Below are 20,281 nucleotides of genomic sequence, written 5' to 3'. Positions count from 1 at the left end.
TAATAAACCATTCATTTCGCGCCGGCTATCACTCAATCACTATTCATTTAGTGAATATGGCAACACTACTGTTTGAGAAACATATTTATTTTGGAGCTGAAGTTTTAATAAGAACAAATCTGACTGTAGGTATAATCTAGTTTACTTCCAATGCAATATCCTAGACTTCTTGTGCAAATATATCACATAGTCCTATTTGTAAAAGATACTAACATAGAGTGCTTACATCGTCATTTTGTTAGCAGTGCCAGTGAGTTTAAAAAAACATTGATGTTCGCCTTTTCGGAATGGTTCAACTATAGCAATTCAAATAAATATGTTTTTTTTTTCAATATTTATACTAAGATATATACTTTGAGATCGTTAATAATACTTTCATTTCTTATTCAAAGATAATATTTTGGAGTTTCTCTTTAAAATCGGTTATTTATTTGAAACAAAACCTCTGGAAGACTATTAGGTACAGTTCTCCCATATTAATAATGCACATGCAAATCTTCGCAAACTGTCGTATTCCCGGAAACACCCGAATCATTTACTTATTCCAATATCATTGAATCGCAAGAGCCTTAAACAAAGCACTTGCATTTTGATCCTTGTTCGAAAGAAATAGTAGTCAATATCATGTGACACATAATCGAAAACGATTTGGGCGGTCGGTGGCTGTCACCGATCAGTCAAAGGTTTCAAGTTCAAGATCAGTATTACTTTTGTGGAATTATAAAGAGCTGCAATTACGCCAATTACACATCGTTCATGTTATTTTTTTCAAATGAAATTTAATTTCAACTTTACTTATTTTTGACGACGCCATATTATTAGGCACATTTAAGAATAAAATATACGTCACATTGATAGACTTCACTTTGCCAATAAAGCCACACCCAAAAGATCAAGTTTGTAATTGTAATATTATTGTGAATGATCAGCGCTGTAAATACTTTTGAACTGAGATTTTAATATAAACCTTGTGTTATTCAAACCTTATTTCATCCATATTAACACCAGCTTGAGTAAGACATTTGGAAAGTACTGTAACATTTTCGAAGTAAATTTTAATATTATGACAATATTATGAATTATCGACTCAAATTTTAGTTACTGATAAATCAATATCTCTTTTAGCACCAAAAACATAAATAAAAAAAAAATGCATGAAGAAAATGCACTTAACCACTCTAAATATATATCGTTTTTTGGCACTCGGGAAATACGGCCGCTGCCGAACAATGGCGAAGATTTCTATGCGCTTTATCAATTTTGGGGAACTGTACCTACTGAAGATATTTCGAGCTTTATTTTCTTCAATAATAACGGCGACTAATAAATTGTACTTTGTCATGGCCACTTTGAATATTTTACATACGGAAAGCAACTTTGTTTTTGTTTAAGCAACGAAAATTTACATGTTAGGCTGTTCACACACTGCTCCACATCACCCTGCGTTATTATGAACGCACGTACAGTAAAACTAAGTCCTGACAACGGAAGTGGATTATAACTAATTGTTAAAGACCGTATTTAATCGATGTATTATATTTATAGGACAAATCCTTTAATTACCTTTAGTTACCAAACGGTATTTTATTTTTAAAATGTTTGTATATGTAAGAAAATAACTGTTTTTTTTCCTCTGATGATAAAAAGTCTTTTCAAAATCGCACTCTTTGATGTTATGACTTTATAGTTGGATTGTAAATGCGTTTTCTTGTGTTGTACTGTATGCGTGCGTGTTTTCTATACAAACACTGACTGATACACGCCGTTCGGACACGCATACACCCAACATGTAGCGAGATGTGTGGAAGTGTGAGAGCCGCCAAGTAACATGTTATCTTTATACATAATTAATTGTCATGTCTATTTTATTTCCTACACTTCATACATACATACTATTATTAATTATAATATAATATAATCCTTGTGTTACTAATGTCATTTCTATCAATATCGACCTAGGAACTATTGTTTAATATTTTTATACTTATTAATTATTCATCTTTCATTCACCCTATATTAGGTGTCCTAAATCTGGAATCTAGCATTTCTCTATATACTGTGAACCTTATTGTTAAAAATTACTGTGCACTCTCACTATTGCTTTTTACGTTATCTTACAAGGTAATTTTACAAAATTATTGAAACAATTATTTTACGGGAAGATATGCAAATGTACTACAAGCCATATTTAACAAGACGTATTTATACAGGGTTTAGCAAAAGAGGTATACTAAGTCTAAAGAAGGAAACAAAGGGGTTAATCAAATTTTTTCGCGAATTTGCATTAGTAAGTGAAAAGAGATAGATACAGAATGTCCCCTTTAGTCCCTTTTGGCTCGGTGTACCCTTTTTGCAACAACCTGTATTTTTCAAGTAAGCGTATTTGTCGGATGAATGTACTTAATGAGAAAATAGGTACAATTTTTGAGTTAACCTTATCTTACTTTTAAGTTAATTTGCTAGCTTTTTCAGAGACCGATACACAATGAGTATTTTCTTATTTCTTGATATGTTAAAAAGTTCCCACATTGTTTTTTCGTATTGCGCAAAATATATTGTCTCTTTAGGTAGATTTTAATTAGTTTCACACAAAAATATAGCTACAGAATATTCTTAATGATAGTTAGATGTTCTTATTATTTTTGGGGATATACTATGCTGACTTCTAGGCAAGTGTTGGGTAAAAATAGTCGTCATAATACTGACATAAATGATTTTGTTGTACTCTCCATTTATGTATTAAGTAATGTTCCTATTAAAAACACAAAAAACTAGCTGTGACAACAATTATTAATAGTGTACTTACGTTTTTAGAATTCATTTTATAGGTACAATCGATAGTTATTGTGATTTAACTTTATTATAACTAACTTTACTCCAAATTTTCTGCTATCGGCTATACATTTCTAATCATAATGTACTTTACAGTCCTCGTCATAAGGCTTAATATCACTCACACACGTTATTGCATTTAGATTAAAATCAGACTACATTTTAATTGATTATGTACGACTATTATTATTTTATTACAAGTTAACATGTGATTAATAAATAACTGGCTAAAACTTGTGCTAACTAAGTACATCTTAGTGTCCCCGCACACGGGCCACCGGCCACAAACCACAAAACGCCGCCACTGGCATATTTCCTGTAATTTTCGTACACTTTATATGAACGGTTGACGCCGGTGGCGGCCACACGCTACAAATCGTTTCCCTACAAAAGCTTCTCGTGGCGACGTTTGTGGCTGTGGCCGGTGGCTCGTGTGCGGCGACACTTATGTAACAGTTGCGTTCGTAATCAACAACAAATGTAAAATCCCCAAACATTGATGGCAAAAGTATGTGAATCTTATCAAGGAGCCACGGTATAGTTTGTTGGGTACTAGTTTAGGTAGCATTATTCAATATTTAAACGGGAAAAGCCTTAAACGCGAAGCGAAGCTTGCGGGAAAAACCTATCAACAATAAATAAACAATAAATTTGAGACTTTTCACGATTTCCCCGCATGCGTTAGTTAGGGGTTAAAACAACCATTATTATATCATCAGAATTATCTGTCCATCAACTAACACACAGCCTTAGCCTCCGCGCATTTCAGTATAATATCATTGAATCAATCAAAATGCCCTACAACTCAACAACGACCATTTGTCGATTCATTTCAACCTTAGACCCAGCCCTTAAAGTTGAATACCGCCATCATTGTCAACACATTAGGCTAAGCTATACCGACCAATCACAACACCACAACACCGATGGGCGGGGCCACCGGCGCTCCACCTGCCAATGAGATCTCCAGCTTACCCCCTGCAGGTTCAATATCGCTCCCCATTGGGTGGTTCTACTGGAGACTTGTCTGCTCTGACGCCGGCCAGTCGCTCGCAGACTGCTTCTAGTTGAGCGTCCAGCATGAGGGAAGCTATCTGGTCGTCCGTCAGCATCTCCATGCTGGAATGGAGAAGCGAGTTAGTTATCTGGTGTAGGTAGTGTAAAAGTAGGTAGTGGATTAAGAGGGGGGATTAAACTGGTTAATAGACAAAGTCGGTAATTTTGGTAAGCGACGCCATTGGACCGGGCTATGCCGTTGGGCCGCTATTTATCTCTCCATCCATGGGGTCGCAATTTCCGTCATCTCTCATGAACTCCACTGCACCCACCTGGCCAGACTATCAGTATCACTGAACCGCTCATCCTCAGTAGACGAGCGGTCTCCGCGGGGGGAGGGCGCGCGGCGCGGGGTGCGCGGGGCCGACTCCGAGCCGCGGCGCTCGCCGAATAGAGAGAAACCTGGGGAAGGAAATGAGTAACATTTATATCGTTGATACATAGACAACAACATAATAAATTATGGTATTTTCTGAATCCCAAAGAGCCGAGCGAAGTGAGTCACGTTCTAAAACCTGGAAGGCCGAGCGAAGCGAGGTAATACGAACCTTACCGGCTTTTTCTAAATCGGAGAGGTGGAGGACGTGGAGAGGGGGCGGAGGGAGCACTTCTCGAAGGTTATACACTTGTAGTACTTTTATACAGTACCAACGTGAGCTTTACTCATCAAATTACATTCTGGACAAATTAAAACACCTACAAAATTTGCAAAGCTCACCGACAAAATCCTCACTGTACAAATTAGAAACACCTACTTTTGGTAACCTCACTGATAATATTCCACCCTGTACAAATTAGAAACACATACTTTCGGGACGCTCACTTAAAAAAATCAACCCTATAATTTACAAAACTGACCACTGTCAAAATTACCTCCTATAGAAATTAAAAGCGCAACACCTATTTTGAAGCTCACTGTTAGAATTCCACCCTAAAACCTACAACAACTGACCTTGAAACATATCCTTGACCTTCCCGGCAGTATTCGTCAGCAGCGCGTCGAGGCTGGGCCGGCGAGGGTCCGCGCGCGGGGCGGCGGCGCGCGCGCTCGCGATGATGCGCCGCGGGGACGCCGCCGACACGTGGCTGGCGGCGCAAGGGGAGCGCGGGGCGGAGGGGGGGGAGGGGGACGTGGAGGGAGGGGAGAGCGGGCGGAGGGAGCATTTTTCGAAGCTCATCTGGAATGAGTTTTTGGTAGATTAGGTCAGTGGTCCAAATTGGCATACTGGGTCTATCAAACTATACTCGCTTGTTTGACTACGGATCATAAAAGCGGCCCCTATTAGGTCAGCATAAAAACTCGGCTATTATCTTGTGGACATCTTTATCACTATTGTTCCTGCCACCGTTCTCACACACACACACACACATATATGTGGGATGTGAGAATGGAACGTTATGATTTGAGTAGAAAGGAACGTAAGGTGAGTGAGTGAAAGGACCGGAAGAGCGAGACAGAATGAAGGAGACGAAAAAAAGATGGAAGACTGATTAGGCGCGTTGTTGTTGTAATAACATTTTAAAGAGTTTAAAATGTTATTAATATTATTATATATATATATTATAATATATAATAAAAAGGGCCAGCTGAAAATCAGCGCTGTGGCCTTACTGTCCACAGCTCATGCTGAGCTGGTGCCGTTTCGACACTCCGGACAGCAACCCGTTGTGTTATTGTTTTATATTTTGCCTGTATTTTTGTTTTTTTGCCTCATGTTAAATTTTTATTATTATTTTTTTTGGCCTTGTTATCTTGTATATGTATTTCTTTTCTTTAAGTCTGTCTTTTTCTTTTTGTTGTTGTTGCTGTCTATGTGTCGAATAAATGTTTCTTTATCTTTATCTTTATCTTTAAAATAAAGCTTCGGTACTTAAACTGTATCTAAAAGTGTTTGTTCTTGACCACCGATCCCACAAATTTTGGGGGCTCGTCCGGGATTTGGTCAAAAACAGAAAAACGACGGACGACGCAACGACGAAGCACGTGCCCTAACCAACAAGACGAAGACGAAAATTTTTCATTTTGTGTTTTTACGACGACAAAACCAAAATGACCGGCAGAGAAAGGACGACCACGACGACGACCACCACGGATCCGACGGCTACGTACCTCGACGGGATGTTGAATCTGAATAAATTCGACGGCGAAGACGACACCTACTCGTCAACAAAATGGGCCGAGGACATCGAAGACAACTCTGAAATATTCAGTTGGACGCCGCAATATGTATACAGTGTGATTGATTTAAAGGATGGATTTTTTCATTTAAGGGTCGAGCCATCATCGGTGAAGTACACAGCCTTTGTAACTCATCAAGGACAGTATGAATTCTTGCGTGCTCCCTTTGGATTGTCAATATGCCCAAAGTATTTCATGCGATTTGTGTCAATCATCTTCATGAAACTGATAGCCGAGAATAAAGTTGTGATATTTATTGACGATTTGTTAATTCCAGCTGCTGATGAGAAAGAGGGTATCGAAAGACTTAAAGAAGTACTAGCTGTAGCCGAGGAGTATGGACTCCAAATCAACTGGAAGAAGGCAAAGCTGTTATGCCGTGAAGTGGAGTATCTTGGTCATGTGATTGGAAATGGAGAAGTGCGACCTTCACCTGACAAGACTGATGCTGTTATGAAGTATCCAGAACCTCGAACTGTAAAGCAGTTGCATAGCTTTGTGGGACTGACGTCGTATTTCCGCAAGTACATAGAAAACTATGCTCAGATTGCCATGCCGCTAACAGAGTTGTTAAAGAAGGACAAAGAATTTGAATTTGGTGAAGAGCAGAGAGTGGCATTCAACGTGCTGAAGGGAAAACTGAGTAGCCAACCAGTTCTAAAGATATTTAACCCAACATTACCAATAGAACTGCACACAGACGCTTCCTGTATTGCATACTCAGCAATTCTTCTGCAAAGATATGACGATGGACTTCACCCAGTTCACTATATGAGCAAAAAGACGAATGACGCAGAGAAGAAATACTCAAGCTATGAGTTGGAGGCTCTAGCCATAGTAGAAGGAGTAAAGAAGTTCAGGCACTACTTGTATGGATCACACTTTAAGATTGTTACAGATTGTCAGGCGTTCGAACTAACCTTAAAGAAGAAGGATTTGACAACCAGAGTGGCAAGATGGGTCTTGCTATTGGATGAATATGATTATGAGATTGAGCACCGACCAGGCAGCAAGATGAGGCACACAGATGCATTGAGCCGCATAGCATGTGTGACAAATGTCAGCGAACAGATAAGACAAGCACAGCAACAAGACGATGGACTGAATGCAATCATGAACATTCTAAAAGAAAAACCATACGAGGACTACATGTTAGATAATGGTATGCTGTATAAAGGAGAAGATAAATGTTTAGTAATACCCAGAAGTATGGAGCATGACATCATTAAGAAAATACATGAGCGAGGACATTTTGGGAAGAGGAAAATGCTAGAGTTGCTAAATAAAGACTATTACATGAAGAATGTTAACAAGAAGATTGAGGATTTCATTGTGGGTTGTATTCCCTGCCTTTTAGCAACAAAGAAGGAAGGTAAACAGGAAGGATTTCTGAACAGCATTGAAAAAGGCGGTCTACCATTGGACACTCTGCACTGTGACCATATTGGACCATTCCTGGAGACTAAGAAGAAGTATAACTACATATTAACTGTCATAGACGGTTTCACCAAGTTTGTATGGCTATTTCCAACCAAAGGAACAACAAGTGCTGAGACGATTGATAAGCTACTCATTCTGCAGCAGACATTTGGAAATCCACGTCGTTATATTACAGACAGAGGATCCTGCTTCACCAGTCATGACTTCAAAGAATACTGTGAAAGAGAAGAGATACAGCATGTGTTGATAACCACTGGAGTTCCACGGGCGAACGGACAAGTCGAGAGAGTTCACCGAACTCTGATAGCTGTTCTTACAAAGATGTCTATCGCAGAGCCAGGACTATGGTATAAGCATGTAAGCCGTGTACAGATGGCTCTGAACAGCACATTCCAAAGAAGTATCAATACAAGCCCATTTGAATTGCTTGTTGGCACAAAGATGAGATGCAAAGAAGATATAGAAATCTACGACTTAATATTGCAAGAAGAAAGAGAAAATTTTAATCAAGAAAGAGTAGACCTCCGGCAGCAAGCGAAACAGCAAATATTAAAGGTTCAACAAGAAAACCAGCAACAGTATAATAAGAAAAGGAAAGATAGTAATAAATATAAGGAAGGTGACATTGGGGCCATAAAGAGGACACAATTTGGTACCAGTATGAAGCTCAAGCCGAAGTATCTAGGACCATATCGAGTAACAAAAGTGAAACGAAACGACCGTTACAATGTGGAAAAGATAGATTTATCAAAAGAGGGTCCAATAAATACTAGTAGTAGTAGTGACTACATGAAACCATGGCCTACTAATGACTCGGAGGAAGGTCTAGGTGAGTAAGGTTGTTTTACAGAGATGAATGAAAGAAGTAAAGATTTAAGTATGCAAGTAAAGTATAAGTTGAGTTGATGTATGATAGGATAGTATTATTAGAATAAGAATAGGATGTGTAACTTTAAGGTTTACAAGTTCAAGGTATGTTCAAGTAACTGTTATGTTGTAACTTTTATGTTCAAGTGTAACTTATATTACACAAAGTTAATTTTGTTTTGTTTTATTAAGAGTAAAATATGTTTTAACATGTTATGTTTAAAGGTATCATTGTTTTTGTTATTGTAAAAGACTGTTTTCTATTACTGTATAAGACTCTGTTCTATAAATTTATAAGACTGTTTTCTGTAACGGTATATGACTGTTAAAGTATGAAAGGCTGAGGGCAGCCTTTGCTTCAGGATGGCCGAGTGTGGGATGTGAGAATGGAACGTTATGATTTGAGTAGAAAGGAACGTAAGGTGAGTGAGTGAAAGGACCGGAAGAGCGAGACAGAATGAAGGAGACGAAAAAAAGATGGAAGACTGATTAGGCGCGTTGCTATTTAATAACATTTTAAAGAGTTTAAAATAAAGCTTCGGTACTTAAACTGTACCCAAAAGTGTTTGTTCTTGACCACCAATCCCACAAATTTTGGGGGCTCGTCCGGGATACATAAACACACATACGTAGGTAGTCTGAAAAGTTTCCGACCTCAACGTGAAGATGGTAGCACACATCAATTAAAGTCAGGGAATGTAATGGTGCATCTTTTGACAGCAACACTTCAAAGTTTCAGCCATTTTTGACGCGCGGTTTTTATATGACAGTCGCTTGAGTGAGTCGATGTGAGTGGCCTCATTTGCAGAAAAAGAAAATTTTGTTTCACCAAGACAACGCCCCGTCTCACACTTCAACGGTTGCCATGGCGAAAATCCATGAATTACGGTTTGAACTGCTTGACCATCCACCTTACTCACCAGATCTAGCCCCAAGCGACTTCTTTCTGTTTCCTCAACAAAAAACTGCGCTCGGAGGACAAAGATTTTCGACTTCAAGATCGACTCACTCAAGCGACTGTCAAATAAAAACCGCGCGTCAAAAATGGCTGAAACTTTGAAGTGTTGTTGTCAAAAGATGCACCATTCATGGAAGTAATAATACAACAGGAATGCGCACTGCACCAAAAAAACGAGCCGACAAAGATAGTCAGCACGGAGCCCTCCATCTCTTTCTATTTTTGGTGACCATAATTTTAGGAAATTCATGAGACATCACTTCTAATCTATCATGTCGCGAATAGGTGTCGATGGTCTCAAAGTCACCTATTATTCGAATAATTCGATTGCAATGTAGGTACGAATGTATTTTGGTGATATGACAATTGAGTAAACAAATGGGGTGAAGGTAAAATTTGTATAGATATGTTGTTGCAGCGCAAAGTGCAATGTAATATTGATATGTTTTTATTCCATATCAATTAGATATTGCCAAGGTTTGAACTAGCAACAACAATCTGTCTTTTTACCAAATTCTACTAAGATGAACTGGTTTTAATTAAAGAGTTAGGATTGACGTAAATAATAAGAAATCAAACAACACACATTTTTATAATAAGTATAATACAATGTATTTATTGGATCTTCTTTATTTACACGTTACTATTCTATTCTATTTTCTGTGGGGTCAGTAGGTACCTTATTAAATTAAATTAAATCTGTCCTTCAATACGCTCCGCAAGGTTAAAGTTTCAACCAAAGAGAATAAAAATGTTCAATATCACTTCTGTCAATCTAAAGTGTAAATATTCACTGAGTCACGATTTTGATGACGTCAACGGCTGCACGGAAGCCAATGACGTCATTAATTCGTCGAAGAGCCGATCTTTACATTTTTTTATTAAATTAACGAGAGCAGTAAAATAAAAAATATTCAATTTAGTGTCTCGGTATATATCGTACTTAAATTCAAAGAACTCATTGGTAAGTACATGTCAGCGCCGGGATTCGATACCCGCATCTCTGGCGTGAGAAGCGGGCGCTTAAAAGATTTCAAAAAAAATATCTCAACCTAAGTGCTTCCGCCGGTTTTAAGCTTGATAAATTATCTTATAATACTCATATCTATCACCAAAAAAATCAACAGCTCATAACTCTTTACCAGCCTTATACGAGTAAGATAACAGCCACAATAATACCTAATGATACTTAGGTATAAAATAAAACAAAAAGTTGAATGAAACAGGTCCTAATCAATGGAAAGTGATTCAAAAGTACGAATGAATGGTCACCCTAACTATAACGTCTAATCACAATAGTATAAACGTCATCCGTCATCTTGACAACTTCGGTCTTGTCGTAAAGTATTTAGAAAAACTACCAATATTTTTTATGAAATTATTATTCATACAAATAACAAATATTTCATTAAAATTACATGTTTATAATGATTTATTATAAATTTGTTTTTGAAAATGATATGATATACAGTAGTCTATGAGTTAATTTAATATTTTTTTTGCATAGCTCTCTTCGTACATAATCTACTAAAGTTTACACAACTAAATCCTGGCAATTGTTAGAAAGAGAGGAAGGGCTCTGTGGTAACCCTCTCTATCGGCTCGCGGCCTCTTTTACTTCAAATATAAATCTTAAGGTGAATTCGTTAGGTCTATTTTTGTTTGCATCATTTTGGTGAGTCAATCATTTGGGCGCATTCCTGTTGTATTATTACTTCCATGGCACCATTACATTCCCTGACTTTAATTGATGTGTGTTGCCATCCTCATGTTGAGGTCGGAAACTTTTCAGACCACCCACACACACACACACACACGCACGCACCTCCTCAGGGCTCGAGTAGTCCAGGTCGATCTCGGTCCAGGACTCATACACACACACACACACACACACACACACACACACACACACACACCTCCTCGGGGCTCTACTCGATCTAGTCCAGTTCGGTCTCAGTCCATGTCACAAACTCACCTCCTCGGGGCTCGAGTAGTCCAGGTCGATCTCGGTCCACGTCTCGTCGCCGCTGTGCACGCGCCGCAGCCACGCGCGCACGCTCGCGTCCATCGAGTCGTCGGCCTGGCAGAGCTCGTCGAGGTTTTGTGGTTCTAGAGGCGCTGGGTGCTTGATGTCTGGCGGGTGGACGGGAGAAATATACTAAGTTAATTATTTCTCTCTCGCTCTCATTCGTGAAGCCGTGGTTCTAATCCTATCATGTAGGTACCATTCTATAAACATGGAATTTAAGTACGAGATAATTAAACTACGTTCTCGGGTGAAGGAAAAAATCGTGAGGAAAACATCTCGAATCTAAATACATGTGTACTTTGCACTCATTCTAAAAACGTTTATGACCTATGACGTGAGTACAAATAATGTACAGCGATAAGCGAGGCTCACTTGTCACCTCTGATTACTCCTTCGGGGATTACAGTCGTGAATATTATATGTACCTATGCATGTATGTACATTATTTTAATCCCTTACAGTCTACACTTAAAAATATGTCAAAAGCTCACCATTCTTAGTGGACTGTCTCCTAGACCTATGCTTGTGTATTTCATCGGAGATTCTCTCGAGGTTCCTCAGTGCACTGGAGTACTTCTGCTTGGACTCCGCCACTTGCTGCTCCAGGGTTTGAATCTTGGCTTTCTGCGCTTCTAGGGCGGTGTTGAGGCGCGCTTTCTCTTCGAAATATGGCCTGGAAGATAGGTTTGTTAAGGTTTTAGGGTGGGGAGAGATTTGGTTTTGGTTGAATAGAGGAAATGTTACTAAACCTTTTGTATTTCAATATATTGTTATTTTAGGACAATAATTATTATTTGAGATACTTAAAGATGCCAACACGAGGAAAACGAAAAACATCAGAATGTGTTGATTTCATTATCATTTATATTCGTTGTCACAACCAATTCAACAATTAATTTAAAATTATTGATATTAATATTAATAAGACTAAAGCATGCTATTAAAACTACGGAAGCAAAACTAAAAAGTGAAAATTAATAAGCAAGTGAGAGAATTAAATAAAATAGGTACCAAATTGTCAGTGGCCCGGTCTGCTATGGCGGCCTGCGGAAGAAAAATCAGTGTGCAACCAAACAAGCGAAGTGGGTCAAACAGTTCTACCTACAAAAATGAAATTGCTATTAGGTCTACTATTAGCTCTTTGAACTCAGAATGACTCCAGAAAAGGTGTTTATTGAAAATTGTTATAGTAACAGTTTTTGGCTTAATTTTTGCGTGCTTTTCTGGTGTTATACATCATTCTAAGACTTGAAATGTTAGTTTAAAGTTTTAAGATGCAACATAATCATAATCTTTTTACAGAAAGTATCAAGAATGTACATAGTTTATTAGAATAGAGTGTAGAAAACGGGGGTTAAGATGAAAATTACTTATTCATAAGCTAAAGCTATACTACATTGCATTTACTTTGAAATTTTACTGACTAAATACTAAGAAAAGCTGGATCGCTGGAAAAATAAAAGCCAATCTATGTTCGCTGCTGGACATCCATGCATAGGTCTCTCCGTGCAATGTTTTCTTTGTATTTTTTACATTTATCTATGTACTTAAATAATTAAGACCAGCCGATAACGAATAGACTATATTCAAGATAAAAATCTATAGACATTTTCAAATTCACAAATAAAGAACGTAGGAATGAGAGCATTTCCTACCACTGTACAACATTCAACTAACTATTCAACTCGCCAAATCCACAACTACACATACTACACTCGAAGTGTCAAAGTATTTCCTACCTTTTTTGCTAGATCTAGCAAAGTAATAAAAGTCCTACCACTGCAAAAGCTATTGAACTCTTCAAATTCATTCCTTCTATCGTAATAAAGTACGAATAAGAGCAATCTAACGCTCAAACCAAACTCTACAACATCCAACTCTCCAAATCCATACTTGCACACATGACACTCGTCCCACCTGGACTTGGCGATGTGTCTCTTCAGGTTGGCCTGCAGCTGCTGCACGAGCGCGGCGGCGGCGCGATGGGTCGCCTGCCGCGAGCGCTGTGTGATGGTGGCCGCCGCGCGGTCTGCTTCCGCCTGGGGGGTGTAGAGTAGAATGTTTGTTGGGAACCGAAGTAACACAACTGACAAAAAATAGGTACTTGTACTAGGAACGGTTAATTTATTCGTAGAGGATGACGTTGATTGACTATGATGATCGATATTTTGAAATGCGCGTATGTAGTGATGTTGGTAGTCTAGTTAATATTAAGCTATACACATTTCTACCTTGTCAAACTCAAAACCACCTATTAATTCATTAATTTCCGTATGATTTTGTGGTATTTGGCAACACGATTTTCAACTAGACAGTTTGGGATGTTTTGTGCGCATTTTCAATATGGATGACGAAGCATGGGTAACTGTAACTACGAAGTCAGTCTAAATCTCGGATTAGTATAATGGGGAAGAAAACCAAGTGAAACTTTGGCAGCACTATCGAGTGTGTGGTTCAGGTTCTGACCAATAACAAATAGAAAAACTGGCGACTGAAACAAGACAATTAGAACTGGGGAATGAGGCACAGTCGCGTAAGGCGCCATCTGTAATTAGCTTTATGGTTTTCTCGCTATTGATAGTGATTATACCTGGTTGACCCTGGCGGTGGCGTGGTTGAGCATCTCCTGCCAGGCGGGGTCCAGCGTGACCACCTCGCCGCCCTCCGCCAGCCGCGCCAGCCCCTGCTCCGCTAGGAACACCTGGAGATGGAACAGACATGACTAGGTAACATAGGGAGACACAGCAATAATTAGCACAGACATCTATTATACTAGACTTTCCAAGTGTACGTACTGTGCGTGTCAAAAACTAGTCAAAAGATTGAGCATTTGTGGTATGTAGTATAAAAGATGTCTGTTGTAATTAGTATAAGAAAGCTTTCTCAACTTAAGGTGAAGTGTAAGGATACTCTTTCAAACGAAATTTATGTATATTTTTTTCAATTGCGCCGCCAAGTTGCAGTTGGTTCTACATTTCACTTTAAATCTGGTAGGGCGTATTATCATGGGGTGAAAAAATCCTCTGTAAGTATCATATAATTGTACTTCTATACCACAGGTAGCCATTATCCAGACACTTTGAAACAGGCCATAAATGTACATTAAATGCACAGCAAAAGAGTAGTTTACCAGCAAGTCTTTGTAGAATTAAGTGGTACAGAGTACATGCATATTACTGGAGCAGTGTGAGTAAATACATACCATTTCTCTGGCGGCCGAGTGTGCACTGTTAGCTTTGTCATATACCAGGTTAGCTGCATGCAGCTCTTGTGATGTCTGCAAATTATTACATTAAAGTTAAATACTTATTGCAGCGTAAGATATGAAGGAATGATTGAAGTTTGTGAATACCTCTGCAATGTCATATGTGCAGTAAGAAGTCAAATCACGTCTTTGTATATTTTTTATTAAATAATTAACACAACAACATATTATTAAAATAAGGTAATTTCAAAATTTTAACTGTTCTAATTTCAAACTCATGTATGTATTGACAGAATTGTTCAAAGTTGTCTTTTGATACAGAAAATTTGTAAATAGGTATGGTATATAAAAATGAAGTGTATTGTGCAAACAAATATTATTACATCCAGTGTAACCTAATCAGGTTTTAGTATAATGTATTTCTTAACATACTTACAATGTTAGCCCTAAACCTGGCCTCATAGTATGGCCGGGCTTTGTGCACGCTGGTGCCGAGCTTCTTGGTCAGCTGTTGGAAGCGGAGGTGGCCCTCGGCCACCAGTCTCCGGAACTGGAGCCGCGCTTCATCTAACTCAACTTCCAAGCGGTTTATCTCATCTGTCGCTGAGTTAAGACGCTCTAGTTCTATCTGAAATTATTTGTTATTTATTTAGTGTTTAAATAAGCATAGCAGCCTAAAATTATATTATAAATATATGATTTTGTAGTAGAAGCATATTATAGAATTATAATAATATTATTTAATTAGCCATTTTCAATAAAATTATTTGATAATAAATATAATTTATAAGATTTTGCATATCAACATGTAAAGGTGACTACTAAACATTTTTTTTTCCAATCGGTATAGGTGATTGGTATCAACGAGAAACTTTTATGATAAACAAAAACTAAAGTAAAGTTATGTAAGCTCCGATTCTGCCGGCAAACGTAAAAAAAGGCACATAATTTTTCGAAATTAATATCGGTAGGTTTAATCAGTGTGATTGAAATCACTTGCTTTATTATAGGAAAGAGCTACCGTTCATTATAATACTCTTCTGTATAGTTCGCAAACTTAAAAGTTCAAGTTATATTGATTTTTGTCACCTGAACTCTAGGATCCAAGGCTTCTGTACTTTCAGTTCCACTGTCGTTCATTTTTATATTAAATCATGACCATTGTAACCAAAGTTACATTCAATATGATGACCTATTGTGTTTAATTGCTTGAGATTTACAATAGATATCCCATAAAACAAAAAAGACACCATCAATTTACCACCTCCAGCGGATTTACTATTGTTCCAGGGTTTGACAGATGACATGACAGATAGATATTTGACAGTTGACACTATTGTACACATACACTACACCAAATCTGTGTACATTTTATCCTTATTCTGGGATATCGATAGTGAAGCCGCCGACACACTAGCGGACACGGCTTTTGGACCCGGCTGTCAGCCGCGACTTAAGGGTAAGGAATGTACACTACGCTGTTCAAACTATCGGACTACCTCTAACCTTGGACTGACCTTCAGCTTTCAGACGTACGAAAGCGATCTGGCACGAACTGTCCCAAAAGACCGTCCACACTATCAGACGCGGCTGACAGCCGCGTCAGCTAGTGTGTCGGCGCCTTCAGGAGTATGGTTATCTCAGAATAATAACGTTATCGCACTGAGCACAGAATAGGTCAAATGTCAAATTTGTCAACAGATGTCCGAAACACAGATTAAGCTTGCTTTGCTTGGTGGCTCTACGTTATTTTGCATCCATTTAGAAATTTACAAATAAAATGGTAACAGAGGCGTAAATATAATGTTTTGTGTGCTTTATAGCTTCGTAACAACGTATTAAAATGTGCATTTACTTAATTCTAGGCCACCGAAGTCGAAGAAACTATCAAGAGAATCCAGGCGCACAAGGGTGTCATAGGCGTCATCATAGTCAACCATGAAGGTTTGTTCGATATTTTCATACTATTCTTGTTTATTTGGTCAATAATAGTATGAGTCACCTAGGCTGCAACCAAATATATGCAATATATACATAGTTATACTATACAGGCCCAGTGGGGTAGGGAGATATCATTTTCCATTGCTCACTTTTGAGCCTAGGTTTCATTTAGGTCTTGTCTGTTTCAGGGATTCCAATTAAAAGCTCATTGGACAATGCCACTTCAGTGCTCTATTCTGGGCTCATTGGTCAACTCACCGAAAAAGCCAGGAATGTTGTCAGGGAAATGGTAAGGATTCATAATTAGACAGGTACTATCAGAGTTAAACCAGTAGCCTACCGTGAAGCACACATATTATTTAATTTTCTATAACATAAAAGGTTGTTTGTATCATTAAGCAGAGTACCCGCCTATAGATTATACCTTTTAGTTTGTACAATAATAAAACCATACTCAGGGTGTCCACTCAAAATGCTCCAAAAAATTCCCTGACTTTTCCCTGACTTTCCCTGACCGTTTCAGAAAATTCCCCTGACCAAAGATCAAAATATAAACCTAATTTAAGTAATTGGAAGACGAAATCTTGATTTCAAAGTTTTGCGTTCATTGTTTAACACTTATTAAAACTTGATTGCGTAAAATATGTATACAGGGTAGGCAAAAGTGGTATATTAAGAGGGAAGTATAGCACTTAACACACACTAATGTCGTTCTACTTCTAAATATTATAGGTACAATCTCCATATTTTTTTAGGATATTAGACACAATAAATTAATAGGTTTATAGTTTTTTCTTTCCTCTAAATTTGCTATAGATTCAAACTGATAGGCACCTCAAGCAACGCAATTTTTGTGATCAAAACTGCGCCTAAGTTAAACAAAAACAATGTAGGTACTTATTTTTTTACAGCGAAACCACAACTCTAGAATATATTATACTGAAGTGATTGATATCAAAATAAAAAAGATTTGTTGATATTTACCTACTTGGTGAATAACGATTTCTCCCGAAATTTTATCAAGGAAAGTACCTATGTCAGTCACGAGCTGCATTTATCTCTATAGCACCCGAGCCCCGGGAGATGAGTAAATGTTGCAGCACAAAACGATAGAAAATGTTTTTGTAAATACGTATTTCCCGAGGTTCCCTCTTAAGCCTTAGGAGGTAATTCTAAACAACTTTTGCTTGCGAGTATTGAAAATTTCCGCAAAAAAATGCATCCGTTTTGCAGCTTCCGTAGCCCAAGTTGCTATACTACCTAGTTTAATAGTCTCACCAAAAATTTACTGATTACCATCAAAGTAGAAATTGACACCGAAATAGAAATTGAAACAGAACCATTTTTTTGTATGGCTCTCGTCTGTCTGACAAAGTTGTTAGTTGTGTAAGTATTTTTTTATGAAATTTGATCGAACATTAAAAAATAGAATAAAGTTTGTTTCGCTCTGCTAAATTAGTAAAAAATTTATTATTGATTAATAGATGCCGCGCGGAGGCAGCGTATGTAATCTCTCTGACATATAAAATAATTAGCCAATCCTTTTTTCTAAGTCAGTAAATGAGCGTGGCTGCAGCGCGTCTGCACCAACAAAATCACGTTATTTTTATCACAAACTTCTAGACTCACTTCTAGTTCTTCAAACTTTTGATTGGAGAGATGAGTCACTAGGGCGTGCAAAACCGGTTAACCGGTTAACCGGAAAACCGGTTAACCGGACAATATATCACGGTTTTTCATAACCGGTTTTGAGAGTTCAAAACCGGAAACCGAAAACCGGGTTTTCACCGATTTTTATCGTATTTTTATATACTTTTTTACATACATTAGAAGTTGAACCCATAAACTCTAAAAATAAAAGAATTTGTATATCGGTTGGCACACTGATGGACACTAGATTAATGGTGAAACTCATAAAAAAGCACTAAAATATTGTATGTAAATTGAGTGACGATTTTCTGGTGCACATGCCGGCACTCTGCCTAGGCGCAGTAAAGCAAACACGACGTCAGTGACCGATGTGTGCGTGTGAGTTCACATTTTTTGCTGTATGAAAACTTATTGCTGTGTGAAAAAAAGGTACTCTGGGTGCACATAATTATAACGTTGAAATCTGGCCCAATAAAGCACAACAAGGTGGTCTTCATACAAACTCTAGGTAAAACAGGACTGCATTGACCGTTGTTGAAAATATAATTAGGCCAAGTGCGGGGACTGCATTCGACGTTATGGACTTTTTTCATGAAGTGTTGAGGACGTCAAATCAAATGCAGTCGTGTCCATCAATGAGTTAGGCTTTCTTTCGTTGCGTTGATATGAACAAATCTGTAACACATCAAAAAAACATTCATCATCTTACTGCTACTATAGAGTGGTCGTAAGAATCAGACGATACATGTTTTTTTTTTCAAAATCTGCCTTTATGTTTAAAATATAGTTACAATTATTGATGATAACAGAACGATATAAAAACACCATTAAGGTGCCACACACTTTTTTAGATGTGATAACAGTAAGTACTATGATAATTCTTATTTAACCTTTTTTTCCTGTTCACTAAATTATTAATTTGTCATATGGTTGATTAAAAATAGGTAAGTATATCATAAAAAATGTTTTATTCGTATGTTTTGTGGATATCTCTATCTAAGAATATGGGTTCCTTGTTTAATTAGTACTGTGTGACAAAAAATATTTAAGTAATATCAAAACCGGTGAAAAACCGGTTACCCGGTTTTGAGGCTGAAAACCGAAAATTCAAAACCGGTTTTGAAAACCTTCCGGTTTTGCACGCCCTATGAGTCACCCTCTTTTGTATCAACCTGTCTATACGGGATTCTGGGAGTCTGGGATCTAGCTAATCTTTTAGAATTCCTACTTTTTTTTACATCCGTGATATTCTATTAAACCACGTAGATTTAAAAAACTTAATCGTATAATTATTAAATAATAGTAAGGATCAGTCAAAAATATTCCAAAACTAAACGACATTTTATTTTATGACCTATGTTTTTCACGTAAAAAATAAGTATTACTAGTAAAGGAAAGTGATAAAAAATATGCTAGAAAAAGGTCATTTTTCCCTGACTTTCCAGGTGGCCCATCAATTTCACTGACTTTCCCTGACCACTTAGAGCTTCCCTGACTTTTCCCTGACTTTCCCTGACTTTCCAGATAGTGGACACCCTGATACCTACATAACAATGTAATATAGCACTGAAATGTGGTTTTTACTATGTTGATAAACTAATTTTTATTCCAGGACTCAACCAATGACTTGACATTCCTGAGGGTGCGTAGCCGGAGACACGAGATCCTCATTGCACCAGACAGAGAATTCATACTCATGGTCATACAGAACACATCTGACTAGTCAAACCTCAATATTCCACATTAAATCACTAAGTATGGACAGAAGAATCAATGTAATTGTAAAAAAACATTCAGAAATTGCACAGTGTCTTAGTTAGGCATTTTAATCACAAAAAAACTGGTAATTTGCGACTAATAACTTCTCAAAGACATAATACTTTTCAGAAGCTACTTATTTTCCACAATTTAAAGATAATCCACATGACCTATTCTCGGTTATTTATAATTATAAAAGGTGTAAGTTAAGATTAAGTATAAGTTTATGAAATTGTATTTATTTACTTTAAGATTAATACTATAAATATATGCAGCTTTATTAACTATTTTGGCTGTTTTATTCATAGTACGTACAGTAGTAGTTAAATACTAAACTTATCAAATTAGATTGTACTCAATTTACTA

General features: G+C 37.5%; 2 protein-coding genes across 2 annotated transcripts; one reads left to right on the top strand and one right to left on the bottom strand.

The window, feature by feature from the left end:
- Positions 1 to 1,281: 1,281 nt before the first annotated feature.
- Positions 1,282 to 16,005, bottom strand: LOC119691673 (SH3 domain-binding protein 5). Its single transcript, XM_048628308.1, has 10 exons — positions 15,656 to 16,005; positions 15,003 to 15,194; positions 14,564 to 14,638; positions 13,952 to 14,062; positions 13,279 to 13,400; positions 11,853 to 12,034; positions 11,308 to 11,465; positions 4,841 to 5,066; positions 4,161 to 4,290; positions 1,282 to 3,951 (listed from the first exon to the last, which is right to left on the bottom strand). The coding sequence occupies exons 1-10, from the start codon at positions 15,704 to 15,706 to the stop codon at positions 3,819 to 3,821; spliced, it is 1,380 nt and encodes a 459-aa protein (XP_048484265.1). The 5' UTR covers positions 15,707 to 16,005; the 3' UTR covers positions 1,282 to 3,818.
- A 235-nt stretch (positions 16,006 to 16,240) lies between these two features.
- Positions 16,241 to 20,202, top strand: LOC119691751 (dynein light chain roadblock-type 2). The gene is made up of 4 exons (XM_038109900.2): positions 16,241 to 16,349; positions 16,432 to 16,510; positions 16,696 to 16,796; positions 19,770 to 20,202. The coding sequence occupies exons 1-4, from the start codon at positions 16,347 to 16,349 to the stop codon at positions 19,878 to 19,880; spliced, it is 294 nt and encodes a 97-aa protein (XP_037965828.1). The 5' UTR covers positions 16,241 to 16,346; the 3' UTR covers positions 19,881 to 20,202.
- The last annotated feature ends 79 nt before the right edge of the window (positions 20,203 to 20,281 follow it).

This window comes from Plutella xylostella, chromosome 20, assembly GCF_932276165.1.
Source record: "Plutella xylostella chromosome 20, ilPluXylo3.1, whole genome shotgun sequence".
Taxonomy (NCBI): Eukaryota; Metazoa; Arthropoda; class Insecta; order Lepidoptera; family Plutellidae; genus Plutella; species Plutella xylostella.
This window is presented reverse-complemented; position numbering and strand designations above follow the sequence as displayed.

Bases quoted from the DNA above. Each gene is read 5' to 3' on its own strand.
- LOC119691673 (XM_048628308.1), bottom strand. From the start codon at position 15,706: ATGAACGACAGTGGAACTGAAAGTACAGAAGCCTTGGATCCTAGAGTT. The intron at 14,639-15,002 runs GTAAGTATGTTA...AATAATTTGCAG, and splicing joins CCAGGTTTAGGGCTAACATT to ACATCACAAGAGCTGCATGC. The intron at 14,063-14,563 runs GTATGTATTTAC...TTCCATCTCCAG, and splicing joins ACTCGGCCGCCAGAGAAATG to GTGTTCCTAGCGGAGCAGGG.
- LOC119691751 (XM_038109900.2), top strand. The intron at 16,511-16,695 runs GTTTGTTCGATA...TGTCTGTTTCAG, and splicing joins CATCATAGTCAACCATGAAG to GGATTCCAATTAAAAGCTCA. The intron at 16,797-19,769 runs GTAAGGATTCAT...TTTTTATTCCAG, and splicing joins GGAATGTTGTCAGGGAAATG to GACTCAACCAATGACTTGAC.